This window comes from Pinus tabuliformis, chromosome 9 (assembly GCF_031772625.1).
Source record: "Pinus tabuliformis cultivar Carrire ecotype Pingquan chromosome 9, CPIR1, whole genome shotgun sequence".
Classification (NCBI taxonomy): Eukaryota; Viridiplantae; Streptophyta; class Pinopsida; order Pinales; family Pinaceae; genus Pinus; species Pinus tabuliformis.
In genome coordinates, this window is record NC_142307.1 from 58,894,257 (window position 1) to 58,915,220 (window position 20,964).

General features: G+C 39.7%; 1 protein-coding gene across 1 annotated transcript; it reads right to left on the minus strand.

The window, feature by feature from the left end:
• Positions 1–1,572: 1,572 nt before the first annotated feature.
• LOC149147117 (beta-galactosidase 10-like) lies at positions 1,573–2,301 on the minus strand. The gene is made up of 3 exons (XM_089441720.1): positions 2,085–2,301; positions 1,882–1,991; positions 1,573–1,691 (listed from the first exon to the last, which is right to left on the minus strand). Exons 1-3 carry the CDS (start codon positions 2,282–2,284, stop codon positions 1,573–1,575), a joined length of 429 nt encoding a protein of 142 aa, XP_089297846.1. The 5' UTR covers positions 2,285–2,301.
• Positions 2,302–20,964: the final 18,663 nt, after the last annotated feature.

A 20,964-nucleotide genomic window follows, 5' to 3' on the forward strand; every position in this document is an offset into this window, starting at 1 on the left:
CATATCATCTTAATTCACAATGCAATGGATAATAGTTTTTGTTCATTAGAAATTGGTCTAATTTTACAAGGAAAACTTAGTAGAAAGACTTTAGTAGTAAGGGGAACATTAAAAGACTCCCTCATCATCGGTTATATGATGTTGAGTTAGATTTTGGTATCTGGATCATTCTCCCTTTTTCCAGTAAGTCCCTTTTTCCAGTGAGTTGTTGGGCCTTGTGAGATTTTTGGGTGATGCAATATCTTTGACCAAACAAAGATCAAATTCAATTAAAAAATTTGAAGGAAATAAGTTTTATGATTATGCAAATTCTGTTTTGGTGTCAAACGATAAATTCTGACTGCTTTTCAATTTATTTCCATTCTATTTAAAAATATATATATGTTTTTTCAATTTTTTCTAATACATTAGGCCATTTTCACTAAGAACAATCCGAATTCCCCGCAAAAACTAAAACAATAAACTCGGATTTTTATGTTTCAAAACAATAACATAACAAATTTAACCAAAAATGTTATTCAATAATTTATAAAGAAATAAGGTTATGCGTTTGCAATGGATTGTGTTGACCAACATGACTCCTGCCACATACTGTTTGCAATTGACACCTTCATACTTGCATATGTTACAACTTTGAGGTACATAACCTTGAGAAAGATAAGGTGAAGAGGATTTACTCCAGGTTAGTGTGTCAAAATAAAAAGCCACATTTGAAAATTTAAGATTTCTATTGAATAGAACTAGTCGTTCCCTACTAAGAGGAACCTCAATCCACTTTGATAAAATGTAGTTGGACGAAAGTTGTGTTGATTACATTCTGTTGTAATTCACACATTCTATAGAAGAGTTTCAACTTGAAGAATTGTTGAGTGCCAAGAAGCCTAAAGGATTTGAATCTGCTTGCACTTGGGCGTATATCTCACGTGGTCGGGACGGACGGCTTTCCGCCTCCCCACCCTTGTTTGAACCCTCGTCGCATCATTGTGCTGCCCAGCAGCTATTGTGAACATTGCACTTCTATACATATATATATAACTATTGTGAAAAATTGTGAAAATTGGGCTAATATATAGCTTCTAATTGAGGGATTCGCCCCCCTCTTTTTTTTAAAGGATTTGAATCTGCGGAAGTGCCAGAAATCGAAATGTTTGAATCAATTGCCCAAATTGACAACAGGTAAATTTATTTTTTTTGTAGTACACATCTAAGCTCGAATAAAAAATGTGAATGCTCGTTCTTCTAGGAAGTGTAGTACAAGATTTAAACCTTAATGTTCAGGGCTGATAAATATTTGTTTGTTTGCAGTAATTTCCTTTGCCCAGTCAATGACAATGTTCAGTGAACAACTCATCTTTAATGTGCAATATAAATTACTGCAAACAATGTGCAATATAAATGAATTGCATTTTACCCATTAGTTTAATTTTCTAACCCCAACATCCTGCGTCGGACGCTCTGGTTCTAACTTTAATTGTAGATATTAACTAAAGTAATTCTTGAGTCTTCATTGCAGGTATTGAAGAAAGTAATTTTTGTTTTCTCATTACAGCTTGTTACAGTTCTTTACAGGATTTAAACCTTAATGTTCAGGGCTGATAAATATTTGTTTGTTTGTAGTAATTTCATCTGCCAAGTTATAATTGGCTTCTCAAACGTAAATCCCCATTTCGAATAATCTCCACTCTGAGTTCCTGCATAACATCATCATCATGTTTATAGTCTTTTCTGATTTTAACCAACCCATCCATCAATCCAATCTTATATCAAAGTATTCAGTTCAGATATAACAAAAATTTAAGAAATTAGCTTTCCTGTGATAAATCAACCAAAAATAGGCAAATGCCCTATAAATTATATAGAAATATTAAACATCTTACTCACCTGCGAAATTCCCATTCACAAACACATGAAGTGTATGTCCTCGACTATCCACATGCAAGATTGGTTGGCTTCCACTCTTCAAAAAGGGTTCATCTTCAGGGATATTGACACTAGATTGATAAAATATGGAATCAAAATCCTAACAAATTTGAGAATTAGTAGTCCTATAGTCTCAATTACAGATTATCACAAGTTCTCAATACCTGATTGTGTACCATAGATAATCACTTTTATCTAAAACTGTGCTTAGTTGTTCTAACAAGCCCCGGGTAGAGAATTTATCTTGTCCCCATATTCCAACATCTTCTTTGTGCCATGACCAGTATACAAATACTTTTCCTGTATCTCCACTTGATGTTGCAACAGGATGAAGGGACTCCATGCTGACCTGCTCCATTCCCATTAGGGAAGTCTGTATACTAACCTGTAACATTATATACACATCTGATTAGAGCTTCTCCTATATAACCCTACAACTTTTATCATTACCCTAGCTATTCTGATGACAATCAATATCACTAAACTTCACAGCATTATAGATCACATTTTTGCAGTCCGGAAGACACTGACAGAGCAAGCAGGTAGATTATAAGATTCTCCATTGAATTGCACAGTCGCATCCTGCTTCCTATGGACATTGCTGAGAAAGGCAACACATAAACCAGAATGCTTTGTAGAATATAGTGTTTTGATTGAAAATTTTAAAGTTGCTGAAATAGAAATGGATTATGATTCTACAGGTTATTAGAACATTTAATATAATCTTTCTATTTACCTGTTTGAATACCACGTTTACTAGTGAACAGTTTCAGATTCTACCAGTACCTTAACATGAACTTTGCCTCCAAGAGCATAAAAAAGGTTGCATCGTAATTGAACCTTGCTAATCCTGAAAACGTCTCCAAGAACAGGAAAAATATTGTACCGGAATTGAGCCCTGCTCATCCTGAAAAACCTCGAGGGAATTGAACCTTGCAAACTTTGAAAAACTCAGGTCAAGATGAAAATTCACAAACACTATTATTTTCCAAAAATTATTATGGCATCCGTGAGTCTGATTGTTGTTCTCTTTAATGATTTATCTCATGGTAGTTGTTGAGCCTTCACGACACGTGGGAAGCATACCGAGGCGAGAGAACCAGGCCATAAAATCTGATTTTCACTGCACGGAGGTCCACACTGTTTCAGTTGAGGCCTTCTCTGAAGGTATATTTGGGCAATAATGCTCACGCTGATTTTAAGGTCAAGGGAAGCTTCTTTGAACGGTCTTGTACAATTTATCAAGGAACCACCGTCATTGCCGAGGTATAATACCCTGTTTTGTCTGGTTCACATATATATGAAAACACAGACATAAAACATAATTCTCATGAATAACTTGTGTGCAGATGAGGCGTAAATACACAGTACACTAGAATTCTTTGTAGAATATATTGTTGCCTGGATATTCAACATAAGTTTGATGCCTACCGTATGACTGATTAGTTTCCATCTCAACAGCTTTTAAAATGACACTCCCTTGCAAGAAATTAAGGTTTATTTGCAATGTAATAATGTATTAATGAAAATTCACAAACACTGTTATTTTCCAAAAATTATTATGGCATCTGTGAGTCTGATTGTTGTTTTCTCTTTAATGATTTATCTCATGGCAGTTGTTGAGCCTTCACGACATGTGGGAAGCATACCGAGGTGAGGGAACCAGGCCATAAAGTATGATCTTCATTGCACGGAGGTCCACACTATTTTAGTCGAGGCCTTCTCTGAAGGTATATTTGGGCAATAATGCTCATGTTGATTTTAAGGTCAAGGGAAGCTTCTTTGAACGGTCTTGTATAATTTATCAAGGAACAACCGTCATTGTCGACGTATAATAAATATTTAGGCTTCAGTCACTTTCCTGAATATAATTGATTGGCAGCACTCCTCCTGCTCCTTAACTTCAATCCAACTGCATGTGGGTTCCTTCTCCAACTGCATGTGGGTTCCTTCTTCAGGGACGTGTTTTTCATTGTTCTCCTTATTTTTGCTGCATCATTCCATTTTCCAGCCACAGCATAGGCATTTTAAAGCAGAAAATATGTTGGTCCATCATGTGGCACCAAAGCAAGAATGATTTTTTTTATATGCTTTCCATGTTTTACATCACCTTGGACTCTACAAGTAGGAAGCAGGATTCATCCCCAAATCACAATATTGAAATGATATTTTATTGATAAGATCCATTGCCTCTTCCAACTATCTAGCATGACCAAGAATATTCACCATACAGACATAGTGGTGTGATACTATAATATCTACTTGTAAAATTGAAGTAATGACAACCTTCATCAACTAGCCATACATGAATTTGTTTGCTTAAGCTTGCAATTAGTTGCTTCATAGATTCCAAGTGCAGATTTAAATTCTTCAGCACCCTTCACTATAGGATATGGAACTTCCTTCTATGAAAAAGAATCGTAACCTACCCACAGCTACATGAGTAGCCAAGCTACTCCTCTACGAGTTAATGGTCTAGTGAACATGTCTATCAAGCATTCACCCTTTACCAATAACATTCTATTGTCATTTTCACTATCAAAAATGTTTTCTTTATCACCAAATTTGGTTTCCCCTTTCTTCTTTCCAATGGCCATGGCTATGAAAAAGGATGAGAAATAGCAAAGAAAAAGAGTGAATCGAGGGAAAAAGAAAAAAACAAAGGGGTCCATCTCAACAACTTTTAAAACGACACTCCCTTGCAAGAAATAAATTCTTATTTGCAATGTCATAATGTATTAATCTTGTTACAGAAAAAATATTCAATTGAATGACCAACCTCAAGGCCTTGGCCCAGTGAAATGGTATTCACATCTCCATAGAGTAGAGCAGCTTCACATAGTTTTATCTCTTTGTGCAACTCTTTCAGATGCCCCCACTTTGGTTGCCTTATATTGCTTGTAAGGATTACAGAGTACCACGATTATACAAAGGTATATATTTTATTTGTTTTTAGTTTGGAGAATGATTTTTATAGATTATTTTTAGCTAAGATGCAAGGCTGTGAGGGGCACATCTACAGTAAAAGTCACTCAGAATTTACACTCAGCATCGTCTAACTGAATAGAAGACCAATCACTTTACTACTTGGGCTAGCCCACAATCCGGTAGGCACAAAGTACAAAAAATTAAGCAAATATGGAACAGAGTACCAAAATTTCCAAATATTGACTCACAATGGTTCCTAGCTTTTCTCATTGTGAAAGGATAATTGAACCAGACTAATTTTTCAGTGCTATACGATCATGGTGCATATAATCCCCCTCCTTCCCCCCCGCCCCAAAAAAAACAACACCCACACAATTTCAGTGCAGACATCCAAGCCTTTTTAAGTGAAAGCTTATGCAAGAATCTCTCATCAAATTTACAATACTTTGGATGACTATTTGAATTTGAAATCTGCTATACTTCAGATTGTAGCAGAGGCTTCTCATAGCAAACTATATCGTCCATGCCCAATTGGATGCATCAACGAAAACCACATTCATAGATGAAATCACACATTCCTGTGGACGTTGCTGAGAAAGGAAACACATACATCAGAATTCTTTGTAGAATATATTGTTGCCTGCATATTCAACATAAGTTTGATGCCTACCAGTCAGTGATTAGTTTCCATCTCAACAACTTTTAAAATGACACTCCCTTGCAAGAAATAAACATTTATTTGCAATGTAATAATATAATAAATATTTAGATTTCAGTCACTTTCCTGAATATAATTGATTGGCAACACTCCTGATCCTTAACTTCGATCCAACTGCATGTGGGTTCCTTCTTCAGCGACGTGCTTTTCGTTGTTCTCCTTATTTTTGCTGCATCATTCCATTTTCCAGCCACAACATATGCATTTTAAAGCAAAAAATATGTTGGTCCATCATGTGGCACCAAAGTAAGAATGCTTTTTTTTTATGCTTTCCATGTTTTCCATAACCTTGGACTCTACAAGTAGGAAGCAGGATTCATCCCCAAAGCACAATTTTATGTAATCTTGAGAAGCGTTACGAAATTACCTTACTCTATTTGACGTGAAATTTTCTTGAGAGTTGGATTGTGGTATCTAGATAATTCTCCCTTTTTCTAGTAAGTCGTTGATCCACATCATCCTTGAACAGGCCCGAGAGGGATTGAACCCTAGTGAGAGGGAAATTATGTCGAAGGTGTTCAGGCAGGTCGGCGTTCCGGCAGGTCGGCTTGGGGGAGGGGAAGGTCGAGCCAACATCTTCGAGCTGTCTGACATCGACATCGTTGTCAGCCTACGGGCACTTGAAGCCCCAGCGGAACCAAGAAACCTCCATGACCTGCGGAACGATGATCCTCATCAGAGGGTTAGGGTCTAGCAGCCGGACAACCAGACGCCAGACTTTAGAGGTAAACCAGAGGAAAACCAGGGCGGGCATTTGAAATCCCCTTTCGATCTTCTTATACATCACTATCAGATTCGCATCGTGGAAAGGCAAGTAGCCCGCCAGGAGCATGAAAAATATGACTCTGCAGGACCAGATGTCGGCCTTGGCTCCGTCGTATCCCTTCTTGGTAACCACCTCTGGTGAAACGTATGCTTCCTTTAGTTTCCCCTTTTCGACAACCGCATTGAAGAGCTACCTGCAATGAATTCATAACTATTTTTTGTGATCGAACGGTTCAGCTTTTCTCAATCGTCTAACATATAATCTGACGGTGCATAAGAATGACAGAGGGGCAAGAAGGGGAGTTGATTTCAAAGGGAACACCTTACGGCATAAAAATATTTTTAATGTCATTAATGTTTTGCAATGCAGCATTCTCATCGATCTCCCAATGGTTTAACCAGGCCCTGGTGTCTTTATACCAACCTCGTTTGAGCCTTAGGTGGTTTTGGCTGGAATTTAAAGCTAGCTTAGGAAGTCTATGGTCTCCTATGTTATTGAGTTTGTCTTTGTACAACAAAAGCCTAGTCATAGCTAGGCTCTCGATAGGGCAAAGACTCACTTCTATAAGGAGAATGGGATAAGGTGTGTTGCTTTTAATTTTGAGGTTATATGTTATAAAATGCTTATGGATTTGCTCAATCTTTCTCCAAGATTCTCTAGAGATGCTACAACCCCAAACCTCACATCCATATAAGATAATCGGCGTGACTAAAGTTTCAAAGAGGAACTTCTTTCTATCCCACATTACGAGGTTTGTCGTTTTACAATTATTTTCAAGACCAAAATAAGCTTTCCATCCCCCATTAATCATTTTCTCAATGCTATAGTTCTAGTTGAGCTTGTGATGAATATCAATTCCTAGGTACTTGTAGGAAGACACTTCCTCCAAGTTACTATTGTCATACATAAAATTAGCGTAAGTGTCCTTGGATTTGATAATCATAACTTTTGTTTTGTCAATGTTAACAATCATACCCATGGTAGAGCAGGAATCCCTAAGAAGTATAAGTTGCTTATCAAGATCAGATGGGCACCTTGCGAGAAGAACAATATCATCAGCGTAGAGAAGAAGGATGATGACTATCCCAGCTAAGATCGTGTCAGCACATCCTGCTTCCTCTAAACAACCTTCTAGCTTGTCGATGTAAATGCCAAATAGGGTAGGGGAGAGGGGGCAACCTTGTTTAACTCCGATATTACACTCAATATCTTTTGACCACCCCTCCTTGCTCTTTAAATTGGCAATTACATTCTCGTATAACCTTATAGCGACAACTCTCAACTCAAAAGGAACCTTTAGCTCTTCTAATCTGTTCCAAAGGTTGTTTCTAGGAACCGTATCGAAAGCCTTTCTAAAGTCCACAAAGCAACAAAAGAGATTGGATTTATCATTGCGACATTCCTCCACAATGATCCTAAGCGTAACGAGGTGGTCTGTTGTTGAGTGCTACTTTCTAAAACACGCTTGGCCTTAGCCTGCTTACCTTCACTTTCAAGGCATATGCTCAACTTCCTTTCCAAAATAATACCATATAACTTGTGTTGGGTCCCTATAATACTAGTGATTACCCCATTACTATTGTAGTTATACCCCTTATTTATATTGTTGTGCCCCTATTACCCCCATATTGTTATTTCTGTGCCCCATAGAATCCCTCTATTGTTATTTTTGTGGCTTTATATTATTATTGTTAGGTCGGCTGGATTATATTGTGACTCCTTAGACTCCTATATATAGGAGGTTTTGTCATTTGAATCATCCAAGAATTGTTCATTTATGTAATGTAAAGGAGGTTGCCCCCTAGAAGAGGCTGAATTCTAAGGCGTTGATCTATCTTTTCTTGAGCTGGTTTCATAACATTTGGTATCAGAGCTTTGGATTATAGGGTTTCGCTGCTCCAAACAGGTCATCGTGACTTTTTTTTTTTTTTTTTGACGTTTCAGAAGTCGCAAAAAAAACCCATTTGAGAAGAAATCGCGCAGGACCTTGGGTCCGAATTTCAGAGCTTTTCGCGCGATATTTGCGGAGATATGATCTCAGGAATTTGGTCTTTTTGCAGACTCCTGAATTACATTCAAAACAGGTGACCCGGGGAAAATCGTCATAACTTTCTCTCTGGGAATTAGATTGAAATTTCGTAAGAAGGTACAAAAAGAGAACGGACTGTAGTTTCTTGTATATCTTTTTCAGAACCAAAGATCGAAAATTGTACACGTGGCACTTCATACAAGTTCGCTCTTTTGGAAAGGTCTATAATCAGGTCATCTTGGGAGATTGTGCATAACTCTTTCTTGGAGAATCCAATTTGGATCAGACTGGTGGCATTGGAAAGAGGACATAGAGAGCTACTACAGGTCACAAATTCAGAACTAGATGATTGGAAAGTACAGAGATACATCAGAGGCAATATCGAGCTCCTACAAAGTGAAAAAATGTGTGTAGATTTTTTTAAATTTTTGCTTAAGCTTGGTTTCAAAATTTATTTTGAAGGAATTCAAAGGGCATAGTAGAGCATTATTATCGGTAACTGATGCCCCGAGGAAAGAAAATGCAAACACCTAGTAAGGAACCTGAAAGCTCTAGCATGACTCATGAAGAAGAGGAAGAAATGCTACATGATATATCAAAATTACAAGAACAAGTGCAACAAATGTCACGCTCACAAAAGTTAACAGAAGCTAAGATAAATGGCGTGGAAGCTAAGATGAATGGCATGGAAGCTAAGATGGACAATTTGAAGATAGATTTGAACACAAATTTGAAGACAGGCATGGCAGATTTGAAGACAGATTTGACAAAATTTCTATAAGAAATACTTACTAATGGTGAAAAGGTAGTAAAGGAAACTCATGATGAGAACAAAAGAAATGTTAATCATGATTCCATAGACGCTAATGTTGGATCGAAGAATCACCATATTCCAAAAATCGATATGAGGAAGTTTGATGGCAAGGATCCCGCCACATGGATATTACAGATGGAGCAATTCTTCGATCTCAATAATGTGCAAAACGCACAAAAGGTACGTATGGCAACTGTATATTTGGAACCAAATCAGTTTGTATGGTATCAATGGCTTTGTTCTCGTAAACAATTTATCACTTGGGCAATTTTTACGGAAGAATTGATAGCACATTATGAGGATACAAAAAGCAACACTTTTTTTAGCCAATTGATAAGTCTCAAACAAAAGGGTTCAATAATGGAGCACATTGAGGAGTTCCAAAAATTGAACATAAGGGTAAAAGATATTCCAGAGGAGCATAGGATTGATGTGTTCATAGGGTCTTTAAAGGATAATATCCAACATGATGTTCGCCTTTGGGAACCTAATTCATTAGAGAAGGCATTTAGGTTAGCAAGAAAAATGGAAAGCAAAATTATGGCAACAAGGAAGCATACCACTCACAACTATAAAGACGGAAGTGTTGTTGCCCCTAGTCTTCCACAACCTACAAGGTTGACACCAAAACAATTGGAAGAAGAAAGAGCAAAAGGGCTTTGTTACAATTGTGATAGAAAATACACAAAAGGTCATAAGTGTGCTGAGAAGAAATTATTCTACATAGATTGTGAAGAGGAAGAAGAAAAGGAGCAAGAAAGGTCAAAAGAAGAGGATATACTCCAGGAACAAAGCCTAGATGAAGAACAAATAAATCCGACCATATCTTGTAATGCATTGGCGGGAATTACCACTCCTCAAACCATCAAGATAGAAGGACAAATCAAGAAGAAAAAGGTAATAGTGTTGATTGATTCAGGAAGCACCCACAATTTTATTCATTGTAGGGTAGCAAAAGAATTGAATTGCTTCCTATATCCAGCACCAGAGTGTCAAGTGATGATTGCAAATGGAGGAACAATAAATTGCTCTGGAAAGTGCCATAATATCAAGCTATCCATGGGAGAATATGTATTGACTAGCCCAATGCTTTCCATTCCAATGGGAGGTGCTGATGTTGTACTAGGAGTTCAATGGCTACAATCCTTGGGTACAATAGCTTTTAATTTTCAAGAACTTTTCATCAAATTTTCTACGGAAGGAAAGGAAGTTGAATTAAGGGGTATTGCAGGGAAACCAGGAAAGATAATCAGCTCTAATGGCATGACAAAGCTTCTAAAAAAGGAGCAAAGAGGTGTAATTGCACAATTATGTTCGCTAGATGTTTCCACATTGGAATCATCTATTTCTCCAGATCTCCAAAAAGTCCTGGACAATCATTCCAAGGTATTTGAGACTCCCAAAGGTCTCCCACCTATGCGTGATCATGATCATGCTATTCATCTGATTCCAGGAAGTGTTCATCCAAACATCAGGCCATACAGATATCCCTATGTCCAAAAAAGTGAAATTGAACGTATGGTTGCAGAAATGCTAGAGGCTGGTATAATTCAACCGAGTCAAAGTTCTTTCTCAGCTCCAGTAGTATTGGTGCACAAGAAGGATGGATCATGGCGCATGTGTCCGGATTATAGGGAGCTCAACAAGCTCACTATTAAAGATAAGTTCCCCATTCCTGTCATTGATGAATTACTGGATGAATTGCATGGATCAATTTACTTCACCAAGTTGGATCTTCGTTCGGGATATCATCAAATCAGAATGAAGATTGAAGACATTCCGAAAATGGCATTTAGAACTCATGAGGGTCATTATGAATTTTTGGTCATGCCTTTTGGCCTTACCAATGCACCTTCAACATTTCAAGGTTTGATGAATTCAATTTTCAAACCATTCCTTAGAAAATTTGTGTTAGTATTTTTTGATGATATACTAATCTACAGCAAGTCTTGGAAGGATCATGTTGAACATGTTGACAGGGTGCTACAACTATTGGAGGAGAAACAATTATATGCAAAAAGATCCAAATGTTTCTTTGGAGTCCAGGAGGTGGAATATTTGGGTCATATTGTATCTCATGAAGGAGTTAAGGTAGACCCTAGCAAAATTAAAGCCATTAAGGAATGGAAAATCCCCACATCCATAAAGCATCTGCGAGGATTTCTTGGGTTGACAGGGTATTATCGCAAGTTTGTTAAGAATTATGGGAGAATAGCAGCACCTCTAACAACATTATTGAAGAAAGATTCATTTTCATGGACTCCGGAAGCAACAAAGGCCTTTGAACATCTTAAAGAGGCAATGTGCCAAGCACTGGTCTTAGCTACACCGGACTTCACAAAAACCTTTATTGTGGAATGTGATGCTTCAGGAAATGGAATTGGTGTTGTTCTAATGCAAGATGAAAGACCCATTGCTTTTGAAAGTCGTCCAATCAAGGGAAAGTTTTTAAGAAAAGCTATTTATGAGAAGGAAATGTTGGCAATACTCCATGCACTTAAGAAATGGCGACCCTACCTAATGGGAAGACACTTCAAGGTAAAAACGGATCATGATAGCCTTAAATACTTTTTAGAACAAAGATTATCCTCTGAAGAGCAACAAAAGTGGGTCACAAAGATGTTGGGTTATGACTTTGAAATCATCTACAAAAAAGGGAAGCAAAATGTGGTGGCAGATGCACTCTCAAGAAAGGATGAGGATGTGGAAGCATTGTTGTGTGCCATTTCTATTATCCAACCAGATTGGATAAACGAAGCAAGGGAGGAATGGAAGAATGACGAAGAAGTGTGGGCACTTATTCGAAAGCTACAACAAGATTCCAGTACTTCTGATACATTTAGCTGGAAAAATGATTCGTTATGGTACAAAGATCGCTTATACCTCTGTAAGAATTCCCAGCTAAAACAAAAGATTCTTATGGAATTGCACACTTCTCCCTTAGGAGGGCACTCAGGATTTTTAAAAACTTACCACAGGGTTAAGAAGGAATTTTTTTGGGATGGCCTTAAATCAGATATTCAAAAGTTTGTGGCGGAATGTTTGGTTTGCCAACAAAATAAAGTTGAAACAATTAAGACACCGGGTCTATTACAACCTTTATCCATTCCAAGCCAACGTTGGGAGGAGGTTTCAATGGATTTTATCACAGGTTACCCAAGTCTGAGGGAAAGAGTGTCATCATGGTGGTAGTTGACAGACTTACCAAGTATGCACACTTTTGTGCATTATCACATCCATTTAAAGCCAGTACAGTTTCTACTGCATTTATGGAAACAGTTCAAAAGCTACATGGAAACCCAAAGATTATTGTAAGTGACAGAGATCCCATTTTCACTGGAAATTTTTGGACAGAATTATTTTCTTGTCTTGGTACTCAGTTAGCTCATAGCTCATTTATCATCCTCAATCTGATGGGCAAACTGAGATAGTAAACAAATGTTTGGAAGGATATCTTCGTTGCTTTGTATCTGATAAACAGACACAATGGTTCAATGGTTGCCTCTGGCTGAATGGTGGTATAACACTTCCTTCCATACAGCAACAAAAATGACCCCATTTATGGCACTTTATGGGTATCAACCACCATCCATCACATCATATTTAAGAGAAAATTCTAAGGTTCAGGCAGTGGAACATCACATCGAACATCAACAACAAGTCCTCCAACTCTTAAAGGATAACCTCGTGTTGGCACAAAATAGAATGAAACAACAGGCAGATCAACATCGCAGTGAAAGAAATTTTGATGTAGGTGATTGGGTATTCCTACGGCTACAACCATATAAGCAAATGTCCCTAAAGCAAGCTAAGAAGGATAATAAATTATCACCAAAGTATTATGGTCCATACAAGGTGTTGCAAAATATTGGTACTATGGCATACAAATTGGAGCTTCCTGCAGCTTCTCGATTGCACCCAGTTTTCCATGTTTCATGTTTAAAGAAGGTTATAGACGACAAGCTCCCAATTCAAACAATATTGCCAGAACTTGACGAGGAAGGAAAAATTATATTGGAACCAGAAGTAGTCACAGAAACAAGAACTCGATAGCTACGAAATCGATCAATTTCAGAGTATCTTATCAAGTGGAAGAACTTATCCGCTGAAGATTCCACATGGGAGGATGAGAATTTTATGCAGAAGTATCCAGAACTACTCAAGCGTTGAGGACAACACTTTTTTGAAGGAGAGGGGCATGTTGGGTCCCTATAATACTAGTGATTACCCCATTACTATTGTAGTTATACCCCTTATTTATATTGTTGTGCCCCTATTACCCCCATATTGTTATTTCTGTGCCCCATAGAATCCCTCTATTGTTATTTTTGTGGCTTTATATTATTATTGTTAGGTCGGCTGGATTATATTGTGACTCCTTAGACTCCTATATATAGAAAGGAGGTTTTGTCATTTGAATCATCCAATAATTGTTCATTTATGTAATGTAAAGGAGGTTGCCCCCTCGAAGAGGCTAAATTCTAAGGCGTTGATCTATCTTTTCTATCTTTTCTTGAGTTGGTTTCATAACAACTTGGCTAGGAGAGGGTTGATCATAATTATCCGATAATTAGAGGGGTTATTTGTATCCCCGCTTTTAAAAATAGGGATAATTAGGCTTTGAGTCCATGGTTTAGGGAACCTTTGCTTGACTGCTTGATTGAAAAGCTTGTGAATGTGGGGGATGAGGGTAGGACCTCCAATTTTTAAGATTTCCGCTTGGTAACCTTCAATGTCCTTAGCTTTCCCATTAGCCAAGCGATTAACCCCAAAATCAATGTCTTCTAATGAAAAAACTTCTTTCGTTGTGAGTAGGGTTTCAAAGTTATCCATGACATTTGGAGATTCATAAAGCTTTTTAAGATAGGAATTCGAGTCGTGTAAAGCAATTTTATTATTATCTTTAGTTTTCCTAGTTAGAATCTGCCTCCAGAATTTCTTAGGAGCTACCTTAGAGAGGTGTAAGATATTCTCTTGTCTTTTACGAATATACTCCCTTTTTTCCCTTTTAGTTAGGGCTTTGTATATTTTTATCTCGCCAATTTTAAGAGATTCATCAACAACTTCCTTAATTGCTCTCCTCGCACTTTTACAATCTTTGTCATACCATGGGTTGGTTTTGCTATTTCTTTTATTACTTGAAACTTCAATTGTAATAGCTATTTTAATTTCATGATTATATATAATATTTATTTCATTAAGAGTGTTTCATGAGAGAAAATAAAAGTAAGACATAACATTACAAGATGAAATAAATAAATAGAAGGAGGAAGAGGGAGGGATGGAGCGCGCGTTTAGGAGGCCTATCAGAGTGTTAGGGTAAAACCCTAGTTTTTACTACAACACCGACTGTTTCAACTGCAAGTGCCCGGAGGACCAACTGTTCTGTTTCTTCGCAGCTGTCTCCATTTGTCGGCGGTTACCTGTTTCTAGCATGGGCGATGTCATGGATATTGAGGAGCTTGATTACTCCGAGGACCCATTTCCCGACCAAGTCATTTTTGGTAACCCTAAACCTAATCTTCCGGTTACAGGTTCACCTCATCCCTCTGTTTCAGCTCTGTCATGTACTGCTCCGGTGGTCACTTTCCCTGGGCACAGTGCTTCATCGCTCGTCTTCGGGTCCTTATCAATTGACTCCCTTGCACTTGATTTCCCTCCGTTATCTCTGGGAACCCTACATATCCTCACTGCAATTTCGCCGCCATCACCCACTTTTGAGCCGAACCCTCCGGTTAACCACCTCCGGCCGTCGAGCTTGACACTGTTTCCGGCACATCCTGAGGAAACCCCTGCATCTTGCGGCCAAAACCCTCCCATTTTGGCAAATTCTCTGTCAGGATGTTTTGAAATGCCTACGGTAAAGGTCAAATCAGCAGCCCAACTGCTTCAGGAAGGGGCTGTCCCACCAGACCCACTATCGGACCACCCATCAGCACCGAGAACCGGGAAGCGGAAAACTAAGTGCGTGAAGGCAACTACAAAGGATATCACCATCCGATTTGGCGAAGGTACTGCTATTGGGGAAACTATTTATATGCCAAGTACTGTGCTGGTTGGACATGTCCGAGGCAGGGCATACTCAGCGAACAGATTAACCCTGTGGGTGCGTGAAATCTGAGGGAGCATGCTCAAAGATTTGCTAGAGTTGCAAGTACTACCTAGGGGCTGGTTCACTCTTCATGTTGTAGAAATTTTGAATAATTTAACACATATTCAACAGAGATTATCCTGATCATGTACTATTGCGGAATAACATACACAATACATAAGCTCCTCTACGTTGATCATCAATATAGCAGCATCAATAACAATAAAACATCAAGAGCATTCACACATTAACACAGTATGTATCCCGGGGAAAGCATCTCGCTAAAAACCCCAACTATCTGTATATTATTGATTGAGTCATGTAACATTACACAACATAATACTTCTCACAAGTATCTCCACCTCTGTTACACACAATACAGCTCAGATCTGATCTCCAAATCTCTTCCACTGCTTGCCTGCCTCCACTGCTCAATACCTGCTCAAGAACTGATGAGAATAGCTTCCCAAACTCGTTTTTCACCTGCAAAATAGTCACTCACCCTTTGTGGACGTGAGAAAAGGCTAAAATGTGGGCCAAATACATGAGCAAACTCATTGGCATACTCAATCCTTTGATTGTGCAAGATCTGATGCACAACTATAGTCACAACTGATAGCAATCTAATTCTCTACCACCTGTCCCTGTTGAACTGAACATGCACTGACATGCAACTGAGTTAACTGATGTATTCATTAGTTGTATTATGAGTTAATAACTTGTGAATTAATTAATAACTAATTCACTCAACTCATCTCTAGTCTATTTTCCAGTTAGACTAAATACAACCAGTTTAACAAAGCTAAACTGAACACAACTCCATCAACTCCACAATCAACTCCACCAAACTCAACTGATTGAGTTCTAACTGAAGTCATGCATGCAACAACTCAACTGACTCATAAGAAAAGCGTATTTCCTTCTGACAGCTGCATGTGCCACTTCTGTAGCTCAAACTGAAGTGCTCCAAGAGAATAAGATTAAGTTTATAGTCCAAATATTATTGTGAGATAATAATATTTGACTTTTCTATTTTTGACAGCCAGTCTAAAAATAGACTTTGATCACTCACACTGTGATAAAAAATAGAAGTCCATCTATTTTTCCCAACTTGATCAATCATCCATAAACATAGACATGATCCATATGTCTAAAAATAGACATAGTCTAAAAATAGACTTGCGCCAAAAATAGCCTGCGGGCCCACTTAGTGAAGGCGACTCTTTTCACTAAGCTCCATCATCTTGTTGCAATCTCAACACTCCCTCTCGACAAGATATGGATTATCAACAATCCCTATCCTGCCTCGGTGGTACTCGAATTTGCTCCTGGTGAGAGCCTTCGTCAGAATATCAGCATCCTGATCCTCCGTTGGAATGTACGAAAGTAACATGATCCTCCGCTGCACACAATCTCTGATATGATGGTACCTGATGTGCTTGGACCCAAAAAACCCGACCAAGATCATCCTCATCCACACAGATCTCTGCTTCCTGCTATACCAAGAAACTACTGTCGATCCGATACTGAAGACCCCTCCTGATGTGCTCTTTCTGTCCGTTGGGCTCCCTACCCACTCTGCATCCTCCTGCCTGTACCAAGATCCATATCCCAATGTGCCTCTCAAGTGGCTCAATACATGCTTGCCCGCCTTCCAGAAGAGCTTGGTAGGCTTAACCATAGCTTGTGAAAGCTGGTTAACTGCATAGCATATATCAGGTCGTGTATTGACCAAATACATCAGCGACCCCACCAACTGTCGATAAACAGTGGCATCCACTTCTTCTCCCGAAGTGGCATCCTCCTTCCTCCAACCTCCAGGAAGAGGAGTATCAACAGGCTTGCAGCCATGCATGTTGAACTTATCTAGTATCTCCCGAGCATACTTGCCCTGAGAAACAAACAGTCCACCACTGCGCTGCCATATTTCCAATCCTAGGAAATAGTGAAGGAGGCCCAAATCCTTCATCTCAAACTCTGTAGCAAGATCCTTCTTGCATGAAAGTATCAACAGCTCATCACCCATTAGAATCAAATCATCAACATACAGTACAATGATAAGCAACTTACCCTCCACCACAATCTGGTATAGGTTCGGATCCGCCTCGCTCTTGGAGAATCCAAGTCCTGTGAAATAGCTGTCTATCCGTGTGTACCAAGCACGTGGTGCTTGCTTCAACCCATACAACGCTCTCTTGAGCCTGCACACATGCGACTCGCTGCTGAAGACTTCAAAGCCTTCGGGTTGCTCAATGTACACCTCCTCCTCAATGACTCCGTTGAGGAACGCAGTCTTCACATCCATCTGATGAATGTGCCATCCCATCTGCGCTGAGAGAGAAAGAATCGTCCGTATGGAAGAATACCTTGCGAAAGGTGCAAAGGTCTCCTCATAATCGATCCCCTCAATCTGTGAAAAGCCTCGGGCAACAAATCTTGCCTTGTACTTCTCCACACTCCCGTCAGCTGCCTGCTTAACTTTGTAGATCCATCTCGAACCCACCACTGATTTCCCTTCCGGTCTAGGAACAATCTCCCATGCACTGTTTCTGACAATAGAATCATACTCTTCCACCATGGCGTCTACCCATGCGGGATCCTCCACAGCTTCCTCGAAAGAGGATGGCTCAGTCACAACACACTTGCTCATAAGAGCCATGTATCCAGTGTACCGATCAGGTGACTGTCTCTGCCTGCGTTGGGCTGTAGGTGGTCCTACAACTTTCTCTGCATCTTGAGCCAGTCACTCAGCTTCTGTCAAGCGCTTTCGCCCTCTGATGGTTGGCACTGCATGAGTGGTCTCTTCCACTCCATGAACCTCGTCCTGTGGCTGATCCACGTCCTGAAGCTCATCCTTAGGAACTAATAGCTCCTCATCTGCATGCAAGTGTAGCTCCCTCTCAAGCAAACACTTCATGGCTTTCTCCTCCTGAAATTTTATATCCCGTCGCACAACAGTTTTACCACTGTCTGGCAAATACACACGATAGTTGTGGGGCGTATCAGTGTACCCCACAAATATCCCAACCTCTGCAGTCGGTTCCAACTTCTTTCTGGCATCCTTCGTCACATGCATGTAAACGTTAGCACCAAAAATCCTCAATTGAGACAGATCAGGCTTCTTACCAGAATAAGTCTCCTCAGGTGTACTCATGCCAAGTATCCTATGAGGAAAACGGTTCTGCACATAAACTGCTGTATTGCATGCTTCCGCCCACAAGTGAAGGGGTAGGCCCTGATCATGCAACATTGCCCGTGCAACACCCACAATCGTTCTGTTCTTCCGCTCAGCTACCCCGTTCTGCTGTGGGTTATGGGGAGCTATGAGCTCTCTACGAATCCCTTCTGCCTTGCAGAAATCCTTGAACTCGTCCGAGATGTATTCACCACCATTATCACTCCTAAGAGCCTTCACCTTCTTCCCCGACTCCTTCTCGACCAGTGCTTTGAATTCACAGAACTTTGAATATGTCTCGCTCTTCTTCTGCATGAAGAAGATCCAGCACTTACGAGAGAAATCATCAACAAAAATCACATAATACCTGTGTTTTGCTGTCGAAGCAACTGAGAAAGGTCCACACACGTCTGTGTGAATTCTCTCAAGGATCGTCGTGGCGTGACTATCCTTCTCGTGAAAGGTGGCTTTCACAAACTTCCCCAAGGTACACCCCTTGCACTGATCTGACTGCGCAAGTGTGCCTTTAGGAAGCCCTATAGTGATCTGCTGCAGTATCTTCAAGGCTCCATGGTGAAGGTGACCCAATCTCCTGTGCCACAACTCGCCATCATCCCGGCTCACCAATCCTTCTGCCTTGCCTGCCATTGCTGCGCATCCATCTACATGCAACTGATACAGGTTCCTCACTCGAACCCCTATCTTTCGGGTCTCACCAGTTGTCTTGCTGCGCAGGAAGGCCTTTCCCTCGCTGAAAACAACATCATACCCCTTGTCTTCTAACATCGCCACTGAGATGAGATTCCTCTTCAATCCTGGAACATGCATGACTTCCTTCAATACAAAGGGTTTACCAGACTCCCTCTCAAAGGAAATGGTACCGATACCGGTCGCACTGTATCTACCATCATCGCCCATCTCGATGTGCACTCCAAGATCTTTGTCCTCCAGATCAGAGAACAAATCTCTATCTCCCGTCATGTGAAAAGACACACCACTGTCCAGGAACCACACTGATCCCATCACACTTGAAACCAAGCATGCGATCAATGAAAAATCAAGCTCAAACTGAGAAGCTAAGGCCTCTCCCCCTGCAGATCCAGCAGCTTGCTTGTTCTTCTTCTTCTGCGGACAATTTGTGGCATAGTGTCCGTGCTGGTGACAGTGAAAACACTTCACCTTGGACATATCCTGCTTCTTGCCTTTCGCACCGGAATGAGAAGCTTTCTTGTTCTTCCCCTTCTTTGCTTTGGCAGCCAAAGCACAATTCTCTTCATCAGATACCTTTGATGAAGATCCATTCTCACCTTTATTGTTTCTGAGTTTATTCTTGAGCGCCATGTCGCTCTTGCTTTGGAATAACATTTGCAATCCGTTGAAAGACATTTTCAACAACACTGCTACAAATTCGAATTTCCACCAGCTCCAACTCAACCGCTTCCGATCTAGAATTCGTGAGAACACAATATTTCTCGTACAGAGATTGACTGTATGGGCATTCACCAGATATCTCACCTTCCAAAGGAAGGATGAATCCAGAGGCTACCTGGCCCGATTACAGGCTCTGCCTAGAGAAATAGAATGTAAACACTTCCTGAATAGTAGATCTGATGATCAACAACTCCGATACCATGTAGAAACTTTTTCTACAATTATCTAGCTCGCTCTGATACCATGTAGAAATTTTGAATAATTTAACACATATTCAACAGAGATTATCCTGATCATGTACTATTGCAGAATAACATACACAATACATAAGCTCCTCTACGTTGATCATCAATATAGCAGCATCAATAACAATAAAACATCAAGAGAATTCACACATTAACACAGTATGTATCCCGGGGAAAGCATCTCGCTAAAAACCCCAACTATCTGTATATTAATGATTGAGTCATGTAACATTACACAGCATAATACTTCTCACAAGTATCTCCACCTCTGTTACACACAATACAGCTCAGATCTGATCTCCAAATCTCTTCCACTGCTTGCCTGCCTCCACTGCTCAATACCTGCTCAAGAACTGATGAGAATAGCTTCCCAAACTCGTTTTTCACCTGCAAAATAGTCACTCACCCTTTGTGGACGTGAGCAAAGGCTAAAATGTGGGCCAAATACGTGAACAAACTCATTGGCATACTCAATCCTTTGATTGTGCAAGATCTGATGCACAACTATAGTCACAACTGATAGCAATCTGATTCTCTACCACCTGTCCCTGTTGAACTGAACATGCACTGACATGCAACTGAGTTAACTGATGTATTCATTAGTTGTATTATGAGTTAATAACTTGTGAATTAATTAATAACTAATTCACTCAACTCATCTCTAGTCTATTTGCCAGTTAGACTAAATACAACCAGTTTAACAAAGCTAAACTGAACACAACTCCATCAACTCCACAATCAACTCCACCAAACTCAACTGATTGAGTTCTAACTGAAGTCATGCATGCAACAACTCAACTGACTCATAAGAAAAGCGTATTTCCTTCTGACAGCTGCATGTGCCACT